Source organism: Bos grunniens, chromosome 6, assembly GCF_055505025.1.
Source record: "Bos grunniens cultivar Pamir isolate PY7600 chromosome 6, Bosgru_T2T1.0, whole genome shotgun sequence".
Lineage (NCBI taxonomy): Eukaryota > Metazoa > Chordata > Mammalia > Artiodactyla > Bovidae > Bos > Bos grunniens.
Window position 1 is genome coordinate 50542918 of NC_141170.1, and position 16722 is coordinate 50559639.

Sequence of the window (16722 nt, forward strand, 5' to 3'; positions counted from 1 at the left end):
GACAACCACCTTTTGATAGGGTAACAGGTAGGGAGGGTAGAGGTCCCCAGGTGGCAGGAGGAAGTAAACTGCAAGTGGCAGACTTTTTTTTCCTTCTGTGTTGAGGAAACGGGTTCTGCCTAAGACCAACCTTTTCTATCTTTTCTCAAACCTTGGGCTGATAATGGCTCAGCAAACCAGTACTCATACTAATTGTTTTATGGCTGGGGGTGGCCCACCTTGGCCATCCTATCTCAAAAATGCTTATTGTGGGAGAGGGGCCTGGTGAAACTCCCTCAGCCTTGAGGTGTTTCTTTATCTGATTAGAAGCTAGCTAACAGACATAAAATGCCTTGGCACTCTTTCTGTTCCCTTCTGATGTCTATGTTAGAAGCTTTCCCTATCTCTGCTATACTTCATTAAAACTGCTACACAAAAGGCTCCAAGTAATCAAGTCTCGTCTCTGACCCTGGATCAAAATCCTCTCTTCCAGAGGTCACAAATCCTGGAGTAACACACAGCTTGCAGTAGCAACCTTTCACTTTTGTACTTAGAATCAGGCATGTTTTGGCATAAAAGCAGGCTCTATTTCAATCACAGAGATTATTCTAAAACAAACAGAGGACAGTTCTTTAAGAGCTCGTTTTTATGTGCTGATATTTAATATGTTGTTTACACTTGTTAGTACAGAATTCTATAGCACAAGGGAAGGGTAATGCAAGAGAAGCATTACCTCTCTATATAATACTTTTAGTTTCTCCCCACTGCCCTCAGGATAAAGTCCGAACTCCATAACACACCACCAAGGCACCCGTCCCCTGGCCCCCACCACCCCATCTCCTTGGCCTTATCTCATGTCCACTCCCTGCCTGGAAGTATTCCCAGTCCCCCGAGATATGCTAGCTTTTTCATGCTTCCCAGCTTCTTGCACACATCCTTTCCTCTCTCCCTTGTCCTCTTCTCCAGCTAGAATTTCATTACCAAGATGCAGCTGACATTTCTATTCCCAGAACCTAGCATAGACAGACATATTGTAAAAAAAAAAAAAAATTGTCTGAGGAATAAATGTACACTGCAGAAAAAGTGTGAATATAGAGTATCTCACCCAAACCTTTATACATACCAGGAGCTAAGTAACCATTTGTTCAATTAATTCTTAAACTCTTAATACTTGGCTCAGTTATTGGTTGAACAAGAAGGAATTCTCTTTGGCTGTTCCACTAACATTCTCAATAACCACAAAGGAGGAAAACTAACTCTGCAATTCATGTGTTTACCACAACCCGTCCCTGAGTCTCCAATGGAGTCCAGGCTTTAAAGACCAAGTAATGCAATAATTCAGCATCTCTTTAATAACGAAAAGAAAATGAGGTGGTGCTATTTGCTGTTGTTTTTAGGATTTGCTTCTCTGGGAGGGGAGTGGGTTGGAAAATATTTCTTCCTGAAGTTAGGATAAATATAACTTAAAAAAATAAAATCAAGCAAGAAACAGTTTTGCCAAAGGCCCAGAAGATTGGTAGATGTTGTAAGGTTAAAAACAAGCCAAAAGATAAAAAACAAAGGCTTCAGGGCAGAAAATTATATTTTAAAAGAACTTACTGTTTCTGACAACGTAGGAATCAAGGAAACAGACTGTGTATGAGACGGTGGTGATGGCCAGATAAAGGCAGAGGGGATAGGAATGGATAAAGAAGGAAATTATATTAGAGAAATTAAGAAGAAAAACTAAATAGCATCTAATTGTTAATCCAAATGATGGCTAGTTTGGAAAACAATCAAAATTCTGCATTGTGTTTTAGAATTAATCTGTTCAGGTTATTTATCTATTTCACTTGAAAATAACTTTTCCCAAAGGAATAACTTTAACCATGTTCCTAATTCTAGAGGAATATACACGGTCTTTTCTTTTGCTTGAGTTTATCAGAAATCAACTAATGTGGTCACAGTCAGAAAAGTCAACCTTCCATAGCACACATAATTTGAAGCTTTTAAGGAAAAAACATAGTTCTCTACAACCAATATTTTAATAAATATAATTTGCTACAATGAGTACTCTTCATCTTAAGGATTCAAGGCCAAAGTCTTTGGAACTAATAAAATAACATTGCAGGATCACAGGAAAACCCTTAGCAATTGACTGAAACTCAAACTGTAGATGACAAGATGTTGAATAAGTCTCAATGTAACCTAAATGTTGGTAGGTGCTGTAAAGAGATTTTCTCATCATCTTTCTTTAAGCGCCACACCCCCACCACCCACCACACACACACACTGTTCAGAACGCTTGCACCCTCTCACTTGTGCTCCTGATCGTTAATCCTGGCTTCTGGTTTCAATTTTAAGAAAAGTTGAATTAAAGATGTTTGGGGATCATTTCTGGGCTTCCCTGCTGGCTCAGGGGTAAAGAATCTGTCAGCAATGCAGGAGATGCAGGAGATTCCCGTTCGGTCCCTGCGTCAGGAAGATCCCCTGGAGGAGGGCATGGCAATCCACTTCAATAGTCTTGCCTGGAGAACCCCATGGACAGAGGAGCCTAGTGGGCTATGGTCCATAGGGTCACAAAGAGTTGAACACGACTGAAGCATCTGAACACACAAGGCACGCACAGGGATCATTTCTAATTTTACACTGAATATGAGGTTTGTCAGAAATGAGTCCAAGGAACTGGGTGTCTGGGAGAAAGGTGGTGGCATTCAGCCAGTCATGATTTATTGAGCAACTACTAGGGGCCAAACGGAGAAGGCAATGGCACCCCACTCCAGTACTCTTGCCTGGAAAATCCCATGGACCGAGGAGCCTGGAAGGCCGCAGTCTATGGGGTCGCTAAGAGTCAGACACAACTGAGCGACTTCCCTTTCACTTTTCACTTTCATGCATTGGAGAGGAAATGGCAAGCCACTCCAGTGTTCTTGCCTGGAGAATCCCAGGGACTCGGGAGCCTGATGAGCTTCTGTCTATGGGGTCACACAGAGTTGGACACAACTGAAGTGACTTAGCAGGGGCCAAAAGTGGAATGAAACAGAAATCTCTGCCGTCTGAAGCTTACCTTTTAGGGTGTGTTGGGGGAGGGGAGGGAAGGAAGACTAATCAACAAAATAAAAGAGTAAATCAGTAAAAATTAGAAGGGGTAGATATTATGGAAGAAATAAAGCAGAGAAGGGGCACAGTGGTTCCAGGGGTGAGGGTGGCTGCTCAGTCCAATATAGTCGCCACTGGTCATATGTGACTAGTTGAATTCAAACTAGACTTCAATGAAGTTAAAACTTCAGTTCCTCAGTTTGCACTCATTGAATTTCAAATGCTTATTGGCCACCATGTTGGACAGTGATGATTTAAAGATATATATAGAATGCGTCCATCATCATGGGAAGTTCTTTCAGACAGTTCTACTCTACAAAGAGCAAGGAGTCTAGTATTGCTGGAGTGGTTGAGCAAGGGACAGGGTAAGAGATAACATCACAGAGTTTAAAGGAGCACAGTTGTACAGGAGCTTGATGGCCATTGCAGGAACTTTTTTTCTGAGATATGAAGTTTGGAGAGTTTTGCCATAGGAGTAACTTAATCTGACTTGGTATTTAGAAGAATTACTTTGGGTTATTTTTTTTTAAGTCACCCAAATAAAAGATGACCAAAGGTGTACAAGTGTGGCAGCAGAGGCAGGGACGGTGTGGAACATGCTCAGGTTCTGCACAAGCTTAGAAGCTAGTACCAACAGATTCTGCTGGTGAGAAAGTAGTGGAGTATGTCATGATAAAGACTGTAACTAAAGGAAAGAAGTCAGTGTTTGTGGCATGGGAGAAGCTATGGTCAGTCACACACTGATTTGACTTTGCAATGACAAAAGCACAACTGAAAATGTCCAATGGACATTTGGAGAAGTGAGAGCTCAGATGAGAAAAGGACCTGAGTATAGATATGATATTCATCAGCATAGGGGTAAGAGATGAAACAGGAATGGAGGTGGAAGAGAAGATTTCTAAAGTCTGCCCTTGAAGAACAACTATGAGAGAGGTGTGGGTAAGACAAGGAGACAAACAGAGTCTTAGAAAAATGCAGGTGTCGACAGCCAAATGCAAGAGAGATGCCAGAAAGTTGAAGAGAAATGATGATGCCCAAGGAATGGCCACAAAATGTGCAAAGGCACTGATCTCTAAGAGTGCAGTCTCTACTAATTATATGTGTGTATTGGAGATGGGGAGAGCCACAATCTAAATATAAATGGTTTCGGTGAGAACAGAAGAATGGGGTGCACCACTGTTAGTGAGAAGAGAAAGTACAATAAACTTTGGCATTTCTCAGAACTTACAGGTCGTTTCTAAAACAATCATTTAATTTGGTCCAGCCACTACTAGTGTCATTTGTGTTCAACATTGTCTAGTGACAAACTGAATACACTTTTTAATGGTTCAAGTTAATTTAGGCCACAGGGCAAGAAAAATTGTATAAGAAGTAGTTTTAAGAAGGGAAAATACATATATTAGGATTTGTTATTCTCATCCTTCTGAGATTAGGTAACAAGTAGCCACTTTTAAAGGTAGGTGGTGGGGGGAACCCAAGGCTTTGTGCTAAGGGTGAATTTCAATTTTCCTGCAATTCTGATGGAGAAGGAATAATCAATATTGGTACTTTAAATGTGGGCAAATGGGGTAAACACTAGAAAAGAAGGCTAAGGAGAAAGCCATAGTGCTTTGAGCTCCCCTCCTCCCAGGAGCCTGGTTACAAGGTGGATAGGAAAGTCCAGGGACTCATGATGGCAGGCAGTTGCATTTTCCTGGTAGGATTTCAGAAACAAGCTAATCTATACTCAAAAAATTGAGATCCAAAAAGCACCTTCACCCATGATCAATTCCAGTCTCCCAGTTAGCTGAGGAGGTACTGAGACCTAGAGGTTAAATAATTTGCCCCAAATGATTCAGTTTTTGTTGTTGGTGGTTGTTGTTGTTTAGTCACTAAGCCACCAGGCTTCTCTGTCCATGGGATTTTCCGGGCAAGAAAGAATACTGGTGTGGGTTGCCATTTCCTTCTCCAGGGGATCTTGCAGACCCAGGGAATGAACCAGCATCTCCTACACTGGCAGGTGGATTCTTTACCGCTGAGCCACCAGGGAAGCCCCAGTGATTCAGCCAGCCAGTTCTCTGCAAAGTCAGACCTAAAAGCTGGTGGGGTGGAGCTGATTCTGGGTCCCCAGCTCTTTTTCCTGCATTGTTCTACTTGCTATGTGAGAATAGGACTCTCCTTTTTTTTGTTATTGTTCAGTCGCTAAGTCATGTCTGACTCTTTGAGACCCGATGGATTGTAGCCCTCCAGGCTCCTCTGTCCATGGGGATTCTCCAGACAAGAATACTAGAGTGGGTTGCCATGCCCTTCTCCAGGGGATCTTCCTGATCCAGGAATCAAACCGGAGTCTCTTGCATTGCAGATGGATTTTTTTTACCAGCTGAGCTACAGCATAGAACTCTTAAGACAGACCAACCGAAGCAAATTCTGCATTGGAGTTCTACTATCTGGACTCGGAGATGAACGGGAGCTGGAGTAGGGTGGGGGATGGAAGGAATTAATGAGATTTGAAGAACCCTATTGGGTTTGACGACAGAATATTGGCTTACAAATGCCTTGACAACAGGCTTTCTGAAATCTGCCCTGGTGTTGAAACTGCCTTACTTGCCATGCTCATCAGCGCACAAGTGAAACTCGCAAGGTTGACTAGTGTCCGTTTCATTGACTTCTGGGTACTAACTCCTGGGTATATTTCTATAAAAATCTTATCTCCAGAGTGGGAGACTTGCGGAAAGGCAAGAAGAGGGATGTAATAAATAATAATAATTCGAGTCGGGGTATGGGGGTGGACTGCAGGCAGAGGAGACTGGAGGAAGAGTGACAAGCCAGACCGGACCTGGGTTGCTCGCAGGGCTTTCCCGTTGCTAGGACCGCCAGCGTCCTTGGCTACCGCTCGCTAAAATAGGAGCTCTCCTCTGCTACGACCAGTCCAGCGCTTCGCGGACCGCGCCACCTCGCGTCAGAAGGAGAAAAAGGAATCGCATTTCCCCGCTTCCCTCGGTGCGGGTCCCAGAGAGGAATCAAAACTGCGGGACTTGGCAAAGCAGTCACCCGGAGGCCAGTCCTAAGAACCTCCCGCTGAGGGTTGTGCGAGGAACTAGAGAGAGGGCGAACCCCGGGGGTCTTCCCCTCTGACTCACGTTGTACTCCCTCAGCCAGGACTCTAGCTCTTCCTGCAACGATCGTAAAGCTTCGTTGGAGACCAGTCTCCTCAGGTTATCTGCCATCGCTCGCTCTTCCGCTCGGCCCGCTCTGGGAGATGGACTCGTGGACCGCGGGGTGGTGTGGCGGGAAAGGTGTTCTCTTCCTGAGAAGCTCAGAGCGCGGCTGGTGTTTCCATCCTCCCCGCTCGGGTCGGACGGGGCAGGGTTCGAGAAGCCGGGGGGAGATGCCCTGGGCCACAGCCGCCGCGCCTCATTCGCTGCCCCGTGCGCGGTCTCCCGGCTCCCGCGCGGCCGCCGGGAGCCAGGACAATAAAATACCCAGGCGATTATTAAACAAACCTTGACGTGAGCGCGCGGCAGCTGGGGACGCGCGCGGCCCGTTTCCTTGGCAACGCCTGCGCCGCCGCCCAGCCCTAGCCCAGCGCACTACCCGCTTGCAGCCCCGCCGCCCGCATCCCTCCTGCCTCCCCACCTCGACCCGCCCGCGGGTCCGGGGCACCGCCAGGACGCGCCATGCCGCTCTTCCTCATGCTACTGATGCTCAGCCTCATGCTGCTGCTGCTAGTGCTGCTGGTGGCCGAAAGCGAGAGCCCCCAAAGTCTGTGAGACTCTGGGTTGGGCCGGCGGCTGGAAGACGTTAAGACTTCAGATGGCAGCAGCCCGACCCTGATGGAGAGAGAGGCGCCCGCAGTGTGGCGATGCTGGGCAGCCGGAGGCCTCTTGTCTAGGAAAGCAAAGGTTATTTCTTTCTAGACGTTTTTGGTTAGGCGGTGAAGAAAGCAGTTGTTTGGCTCCTTCCTATATTCTTTCACTTCTCAAGACTTTATTTCTTCCTTTGTAACATCTAGGATTTGGTGGGTGCCCAGCTAAATAGATTTTAGCTCCAGGATGTTCACAAATTAAAGTCAATCAGGTTTAAATAATATTTGGTTTGTTTTTAGAATCATTAAGCACTCTAAAGTTATTTAATTATGAATTCTCTAATTGAGACTTTGTGCAAGTTTAGAGCCGGTTTTGGCACTATTTCAAAAGGTGTATTAAGCCACAGTGGTAGTTTGGACTACTTAAGAAATGAAACCATTTCAACCATCATTAAGCACTTTAGTACCCGTATTTTCAATGTCGTCAAATAATGTGCAGATTGCAAATCATCCTAATCTATCTTTTTTAAAACGGAGCGGGTGGAAGCAGGACCTCAGCTAGCTAGTCGATTAGCTAGTTTAATTCAGTTTCTTCTTCTTTTTTTTTTTTTTCAGGTATTTAAGAGTTATGAACATTGAACATGTCCACTGATGGTAAACTTAAGACTTTTTGCCCCCACCCGCTTTTTTCCTCTTAATTAGTGGTTTTACTGTCCTCTGATAAAAATGAAAGGCTCATTCTGGAGTCTGTGTTCTTACTATCTTCTGTAGACCACAAAATAAGGACTATAAAAGTTCTCACCACAAGAAAAAAAACTTGTAACTATGTCTGGTGATAGATATTAATTAGACTGATTGTAGTGATTATTTCACGTTATATACAAATATTGAATCACTATGTTGTACGTAATGTATTATTTTAATTATATGTCAACAAAAAGAAGAAAGAATATAAAAAGAACACACATTTTATCATAGTGCAATAACAATTGCTAAACTACAAAAAATAAATGTTCATTACTGACTTTCTTTAAAAAATATAAAGAATGAGGAAGGCAATGAAGAAGAATCTTATAGATTTCTTAACTTAATGCACATTTTTATAGGTAATTGGAATCTTTGAACAGTCTGATTTACTTATTAATAAAAACCAAGTTGTAATATTTGCTTAGGTCAGACTCAGGGTTAAATCCTCCTCCTTACTGTTACACTTTAATTAACCTCTAGTCCTTGTTTATATCATCTTGCATGCCTGTGTGCTCAGTTGCTTCAGTCATTTGGGACTCTTTTATGACTGTAGCCTGCCAGGCTCTTCTGTCCATGGGATTGTCCTGGCAAGAATACTGAATAGGTTACCATTTCCTCCTCCAGGGGATCTTCTCAACCTAGGGATCAAACAGCGTCTCCTGAGATGGATTCTGAGCCATCTAGGAAGCGCTTATATCATCTTACTATAGTTCCTACTTCACAGTGTTATTAAATAAGATCATTCATGTGAAGTGCAACACAGTGCTTGACATGTTATAGCAAATGTTATAAATTTGCTTCCTAAATGCTATGATTACTATTACTACACATGTACAATAGGTCACAGTACTAATATTAAACAGCAAAGGGTAGGTTGGAAACATATAAAGCAACAATAGGGCTGCTGATTGAGTAAATTATTCAATGGAATGTTTCACTATAGAAATCTCATTTTTGAACAGCTAGTATCTAGGAATTACTACTATATAATGTTAACTGAAAAAAAGCAGGTCTCTAAATTATATATTGGAGAAGGCAATGACACCCCCACTCCAGTACTGTTGCCCAGAAAATCCCATGGATGGAGGAACCTGGTAGGCTGCAGTCCATGGGGTCGCTAAGAGTCGGACACGACTGAGCGACTTCCCTTTCACTTTCCACTTTCATGCATTGGAGAAGGAAATGGCAACCCACCCCAGTGTTCTTGCCTGGAGAATCCCATGGACGGAGAAGCCTGGTAGGCTGCAGTCCATGGGGTCGCATAGAGTCGGACACGACTGAAGTGACTTAGTAGTAGTAGTAGTAGTAGTAAATTATATATATTGTGTTACATTATACAACATGAACCCAAGGCATGATTATGGATGATTTTAATTGGTTCCTTTATACTTTCCCAATTTTTCAAATTTCCACCATGAACACAAACTGCTTTTATGAAAACTTACTCAGAAACAGCTATCCAAAAACTTGACCACCTTCAAAAAAATGTTACTCAAAATATCAATATTTAAGCCAACTCAAAATAGAATATGCTTTGACCAAATGTTCATATTACTCATTTAATAGACGTATGGAGTCTTAGGATAGAATGAGCCTGAAATCACTTAGAATATGCTACCTGACCTTATCTCTACAATACTTGACCACCACAAGTAGATTCAAGACCCTTCAGGTTTCCCAGTCATTTCATACACCTCTTAGTTTCCATAGAGCTCTGGAGCATGGTTGTCCTTAGCAAGAACTTGATGCTTACTAATAACAAGCATAACTCTCAAGTACTCAAAACAAAGGAAACGTTTTACATACTTATTCATTATTTATCCCCCTAAAACTTCCAAAAGAGGATCTCAGATAACTTACAGTAAAAGGTTGTAGAAAACATCTTTGTTAGATTTAGAAAAAAATTAATGAAAAAAACAAATGTGCCCCCAGTTTAAGTCTGTGTACTAATATTGAGCCTTATTTTACATTTATTTTGGGGCTTTGTGGCAGTCAAGAAAAAAGGAAACTGGGTGGTATGATTACCATTTGATTTTTAAAGTACACATACCAATTTTTTGAATGAAAGCACATTTTTTGGTACCAGTTCTTAAATATGTTTATTCCTTTCCAAAGAGTATAGAATAACAGATGAATGTGTCCTTAATAACCTCTCCTTTGTAAAGAAAATACAGAAACAATTCATGTGACTTTCTTGCAGTCACCTTTGATCAATGCCAATGGGGGTAACGCTAGAACACATACCATCAAAGAGAGGGCCAAGCAATTGACACCCCATTTCTTAGCTCTCTGGTGATGTTACTTGATACAAGCTTAGAACTTCCATACCTGTAGGAATAAGTAGATACCCTCATAAGTGCCCTTAATGATGATCTCATCATGTAACAACAGACTGATTCCAAATAGGAAAAGGAGTACGTCAAGGTTGTATATTGTCACCCTGCTTATTTAACTTATATGCAGAGTACATCATGAGAAACGCTGGACTGGAAGAAGCACAAGCTGGAATCAAGATTGCCAGGAGAAATATCAATAACCTCAGATATGCAGATGACACCACCCATATGGCAGAAAGTGAAGAGGAACTAAAAAGCCTCTTGATGAAAGTGAAAGTGGAGAGTGAAAAAGTTGGCTTAAAGCTCAACATTCAGAAAATGAAGATCATGGCATCCGGTCCCATCACTTCATGGCAAATAGATGGGGAAACAGTGGAAACAGTGTCAGACTTTATTTTTTTGGGCTCCAAAATCACTGCAGATGGTGACTGCAGCCATGAAATTAAAAGATGCTTGCTCCTTGGAAGGAAAGTTATGACCAACCTAGATAGCATATTCAAAAGCAGAGACATTACTTTGCCAACAAAGGTTTGTCTAGTCAAGGCTATGGTTTTTCCTGTGGTCATGTATGGATGTGAGAGTTGGACTGTGAAGAAGGCTGAGTGCCGAAGAATTGATGCTTTTGAACTGTGGTGTTGGAGTGCTTTTGAACTGTGGTGTTGGAGAAGACTCTTGAGAGTCCCTTGGACTGCAAGGAGATCCAACCAGTCCATTCTGAAGGAGATCAGCCCTGGGATTTCTTTGGAAGGAATGATGCTAAAGCTGAAACTCCAGTACTTCAGCCACCTCATTCGAAGAGTTGACTCATTGGAAAAGACTCTGATGCTGGGAGGGATTGGGGGCAAGAGAAGAAGGGGACGACAGAGGATGAGATGGCTGGATGGCATCACTGACTCGATGGACGTGAGTCTGGGTGAACTCCAGGAGTTGGTGATGGACAGGGAGGCCTGGCATGCTTCGATTCATGGGGTCGCAAAGAGTCGGACACGACTGAGCGACTGAACTGAACTGAACTGAACTTCCTTAGCACTTTTGATGGGTGCAGGATGGCAATTTAAGAGAGAGTTAGACCCTGGAATGCAAACAGTAGACACTGCTGATTAAAGAAGAATCCACATGCTTCAAACTATAAGCATGCACTCAACAAGGTTGAGATTCTGTTTTTAAAGTCTATATATATATATATATATGGCTTCCTGGCAGCTCAGAGGTTAAATCGAGGAGCCTGGTAGGCTACAGTCCACGGGGTTGCAAAGAGTTGGACACGACTGAGCGACTTCACTTTCACTTTCTTTCACTTTTTATACATATATATATATATGATAAAGGAAGTGTTTTATATATATATATATATATATATATATATGATAAAGGAAGTGTTAGAGTCCCTCATTCGTATCCAACTCTTTGAGACCCCATGGACTGTAGCTCGCCAGGCTTCTCTGTCCGTGGGATTCTCCAGGCAAGAATACTGGAATGGGTAGCCATCTCCTTCTCCAGGGAAACTTCCCAACCCAGGTATCAAACCTGAGTCTTCCACACTGCAGGCAGATTCTTTACCGTCTGAGCCACCAGGGAAAAGTGAAAGTGAAAGTGAAACTCGCTCAGTTGTGTCCAACTCTGCGACCCCATGAACTATACAGTCCATGGAATTCTCCAGGCCAGAATATTGGAGTGGGTGGCTGTTCCCTTCTCCAGGAGATCTTCCCAACCCAGGGATCAAACCCAAGTCTCCCACACTGCAGGCAGTTTCTTTACCAGCTGAGCCACAAGGGAAGCCTGAGCTACTGCTGCTGCTACTGCTAAGTCACTTCAGTCGTGTCCGACTCTGTGCGACCCCATAGATGGCAGCCCACCAGGCTCCCCTGTCCCTGGGATTCTCAAGGCAAGAACAGAGTAAGCCATATATATATATATATATATATATATATATATATATATATATATATGGAAATAGATAAGTAAAGGTTCTATTTGAAGAATCTTTTGATGCTCTAATTTTGTTCCTATTTATTTCAGGATATTATCAAGCAGGCATTTATTTGGAAATAAAAGAAAAATCAAATCTTTCTTTCTGGTACACTATCAGATTATCTTAGAGAAGTTCAAAGAACAATAAATTTGAAACATGGATACTCTTGTTTTATCTCACACTCTTCCAGTTAGTGGTTTCTCATGACTTTACATAAGTCTTTAATCATTCTGAGCCTCACTTTTCTTCCATCTACATAATGAAAAACATGGACTTGATGAGCTCTAAGATCTCTTGCAGTTCTAACATTCTTTAATGTTGTTTCCCACCCCCCCCCCTTTTTTTTAACATATTGTTTATGGTTGAGATTGAGCAAATCTTGCTTGTTGTCTCAATTTCTGGTTCACAGTTCAGTTGAGGTCAGGCCTTGATTCTGAGAGCGTTAGCCAATCATTAAAAGTTGAACCTCTTTTTGGCATACAATTTATTTTGCAGGCTTGCTGAAATAACTAATAGAGCTAATCTCCAAGAAATAAACACGGGGTTCCTCCAAAGTTGCACTTTTAATAAATTTAAACTCAGCTCAAACTGACAAAATCTTCCTAACTCCCCCACCCCCACAAAGCTCATCACTCTCTTCTTTATGCTTTGTCTCTCTAACTTTAGAAATGTTGATACTGTTATCCTACTATATTAAACTTATTTGTCTGCATCCTATATAAGCTTGTGAGTTTCTTAAAGAAAAGGGCAAAGGTCTATTTAGTTTAATATCCTCAGCACAGCAAGTGGCACATTCTAAGCCCTCTATAAATGTTTGTTAAACTATTAACAAAAAGAGAAAGAAGTAAAAGAAAGAAGAAAGGAAAACAAAGAAGGAAAGAAGGCAGGAAGGAGATGATAGGCTGCTTTATATCTGAGGTCATAACCCCATAGAGGTAGAAGAGCAAATTTAATAGCTATTGGTTGTTCTTAAAGCATCATAATTCTACCACCCAGCCAGGAGCCTTTTTTTCTAGAGAAGTGTAGTGAGTCAAACATCTGGATGGAATAGGCTTTCTGAAAGTTCTTACTTTTGTCCACTTTGAATTTTACCTGTATCAGTTAGCTGGAGAGATTTTTAATTAGGGATTTTATGAAGCCAACAAAAGAGCAACCAAACTCCTCAGTATAGCAAGAGCTGTGTGTGTTTTCTGATGCTTGTATGTAAGAAGCTTGTATGCAAGGAGCTCCAAGGATATTCAGTGGGATCCTCATCATAATTTCCACTGGGGACAGTTGCAAACCCTCAGCACATGTGGCTAAAGGGTTAGCCACATAATAAAGGGTTAGCCAGATAATCTGTTCTGCTCTAGTCAGGCTTCTAACCCAGTCCTCTTCTGTGTGTGCCATGCTATTCTTATCCTACAGCTGTCCGTGTTAGTCCTTTGGGTTGGGGCCTATATTACTATTTGAAGAAAATCTTTTAGCTTTTGCTGACCCAATTGTATGTGATTTCCTTTAAATTTAGTGGTGGTATTAAATTTTTACTGGTGGTATTGCCAAGGCACTTTGTCTCTATGTATGAGACAGGTTGGCAAAACCAAGGCAGAGCTGCTAGTCTTAGAAACTGGGGTATTACAGATTTCTAAGATACTTATCTGGGGAGGCCTTACAAATAGCTGTGAAAAGAAGAGACGTGAAAAGCAAAGGAGAAAAGGAAAGATATAAGCATCTGAATGCAGAGTTCCAAAGAATAGCAAGGAGAGGTAAGAAAGCCTTCTTCAGCGATCAATGCAAAGAAATAGAGGAAAACAACAGAATAGGAAAGACTAGAGATCTTTTCAAGAAAATTAGAGATACCAAGGGAACATTTCATGCAAAGATGGGCTTGATAAAGGACAGAAATGGTATGGACCTAACAGAAGCAGAAGATATTAAGAAGAGGTAGCAAGAATACCCAGAAGAACTATACAAAAAAGATCTTCACGACCCAGATAATCACGATGGTGTGATCACTGACCTAGAGCCAGACATCCTGGAATGTAAAGTCAAGTGGGCCTTAGAAAGCATCACTACGAACAAAGCTAGTGGAGGTGATGGAATTCCAGTTGAGCTATTTCAAATCCTGAAAGATGATGCTGTGAAAGTGCTGCACTCAATATGCCAGCAAATTTGGAAAACTCAGCAGTGGCCACAGGACTGGAAAAGGTCAGTTTTCATTCCAATCCCAAAGAAAGGCAATGCCAAAGAATGCTCAAACTACCGCACAATGGCACTCATCTCACACGCTAGTAAAGTAATGCTCAAAATTCTCCAAGCCAAGCGTCAGCAATATGTGAACCGTGAACTTCCAGATGTTCAAGCTGGTTTTAGAAAAGGCAGAGGAACCAGAGATCAAATTCACAACATCCGCTGGATCATGGAAAAAGCAAGAGAGTTCCAGAAAGACATCTATTTCTGCTTTATTGACTCTGCCAAAGCCTTTGACTGTGTGGATCACAATAAATGTGGAAAATTCTTCAAGAGATGGGAATACCAGACCATCTGACCTGCCTCTTGAGAAACGTGTATGCAGGTCAGAAAGCAACAATTAGAACTGGACATGGAACAACAGACTGGTTCCAAATAGGAAAAGGAGTACGTCAGTCAAGGCTGTATATTGTTACCCTGCTTATTTAACTTATATGCAGAGTATATCATGAGAAACACTGGGCTGGAAGAAGCACAAGCTGGAATCAAGATTGCCAGGAGAAATATCAATAACCTCAGATATGCAGATGATACCACCCTTATGGCAGAAAGTGAAGAGGAACTAAAAAGCCTCTTGATGAAAGTGAAAGAGGAGAGTGAAAAAGTTGGCTTAAAGCTCAACATTCAGAAAACGAAGATCATGGCATCTGGCCCCATCACTTCATGGGAATTAGATGGGGAAACAATGGAAACAGTGTCAGACTTTATTTTGGGGGGCTCCAAAATCACTACAGATGGTGACTGCGGCCATGAAATTAAAAGATGCTTGCTCCTTGGAAGGAAAGTTATGACCAACCTAGATAGCATATTAAAAAGCAGAGACATTACTTTTCAAACAAAGGTCCGTCTAGTCAAGGCTATGGTTTTTCCAGTGGTCATGTATGGATGTGAGAGTTGGACTGTGAAGAAAGCTGAGGGCCAAAGAATTGATGCTTTTGAACTGTGGTGTTGGAGAAGACTCTTGAGAGTCCCTTGGACTGCAAAGAGATCCAACCAGTCCATTCTAAAGGAGATCAGTCCTGGGTGTTCATTGGAAGGACTGATGCTAAAGCTGAAACTGCAATACTTTGGCCACCTCATTCGAAGAGTTGACTCATTGGAAAAGACTGATGCTGGGAGGGATTGGGGGCAAGAGGAGAAGGGGATGACAGAGGATGAGATAGCTGGATGGCATTACGGACTCAATGGACAGGAGTTTGAGTGAACTCTGGGAGATGGTGATGGACAGGGAGGCCTGCTGCTTCTACTGCTGCTGCTAAGTCACTTCAGTCGTGTCCGACTCTGTGCGACCCCATAGACGGCAGCCCACCAGGCTCCCCCGTCCCTGGGATTCTCCAGGGAAGAACACTGGAGTGGGTTGCCATGTCCTTCTCCAATGCATGAAAGTGAAAAGTGAAAGTGAAGTTGCTCAGTCATGTCCGACTCCTAGCGACCTCATGGACTGCAACCTACCAGGCTCCTCCATCCATGGGATTTTCCAGGCAAGAGTACTGGAGTGGGCTGCCATTGCCTTCTTCAGACAGGGAGGCCTAGCGTGCATCAATTCATGGGGTCGCAAAGTTCAGACACGACTGAGTGACTGAACTGAAATGAACTGAACCGAACTGAAGATACTTATTAAGCTTCATTACTGTCTTAAGCATTGGAGATAGAAGGATGAGTAAGATACGGATCTTCCAGATAGAGCTCCCCATTTTTTTGATGAACTTAGGACAGGTAAACAAAATAGAATACAATGCACTCTGAAATACATGTAGAAGACAAGGAGCAGAATTAAGGGACAGACTGCCCAGGCATGTAGGAAGGCTCAAAGAGAACATGACATTTGAATGGATTTTTGAATGATGAATAAGAGTGTGCTTGACAGAGAAAAAGAGAAGGACTTTTCAAGCAGAAGGAAAAGAAGCAAAGCATAGGAAGTAAGGACTAGAGGACTAGAATTAGAGATAGGAATTAAGGATCAGTCAAAAGCCCAGTTATCTGAGTGGATTATTGGGACCACAGCCAGACTATTATCAGAGGCTTACTGCTGATTCCCCAAAGCATTGAGCTGTAAGCAGAAACCGTCTTTCTGCTTAAGATGAAGCTTGTCCTAGAGATCCAGGAAGGAGTCAGCCTAGAGATGCAAGTCAATTGGTTCCAGCATTTGGAAAGGATTTGCAGAACTTGATGACCAGCTAGGTACTGATCTTAGCCAAAACTAGAGGAGAGACGGGAAAGATTATAAAGGATTTACCAGGTGAGAGAGCTGAATCTTCTAACTACAATTTCTTGGCAATCCTCTGATGTAAAGTACGCAGAGAGAGAAACATCAGCTCCGGTCATCAAAGAGCAAAACTGATTTAGTTCCTAGAGAAAGAAAAATTTGGCCAGCAGGTCTCTCTGGTGTTCCTGTTGAGTTAGGCAGGCCGGGGGTCCCAAGATGCTTAGAAGAAGTTTCAGCTACTTGAGGAATAGTTAACGCACCTTGCTCACCACTGCCCTCTCTTTCTTTCTTTTTTTTTTTAAACTAAGAGGATTATTGGATTATATTGACTCGACAGGGAACAAGGAATGTGTACTCGAGCTACTTGTATATCTGAGTGCCTTCCTGGTGT

At 42.4% G+C, this 16722-nt stretch overlaps 1 protein-coding gene and 1 long non-coding RNA gene across 14 annotated transcripts in view; one reads left to right on the forward strand and one right to left on the reverse strand.

The window, feature by feature from the left end:
- Positions 1-6487, reverse strand: part of SPATA18 (spermatogenesis associated 18) — a 57840-nt gene extending 51353 nt beyond the window's left edge. For all 13 annotated transcript variants that reach the window (XM_086405789.1, XM_086405782.1, XM_086405779.1 and 10 more), the window contains exon 1: positions 6177-6487. In XM_086405789.1, the coding sequence (XP_086261915.1) occupies positions 6177-6263 (87 nt within the window). In that variant the 5' untranslated portion in view covers positions 6264-6487. The remainder of the gene's footprint in view (positions 1-6176) is intronic.
- On the forward strand, positions 6384-7579 carry LOC147370694 (uncharacterized). Its single transcript, XR_015165422.1, has 2 exons — positions 6384-6938; positions 7457-7579. It is a non-coding gene; the product is annotated as an uncharacterized LOC147370694 (long non-coding RNA).
- The last annotated feature ends 9143 nt before the right edge of the window (positions 7580-16722 follow it).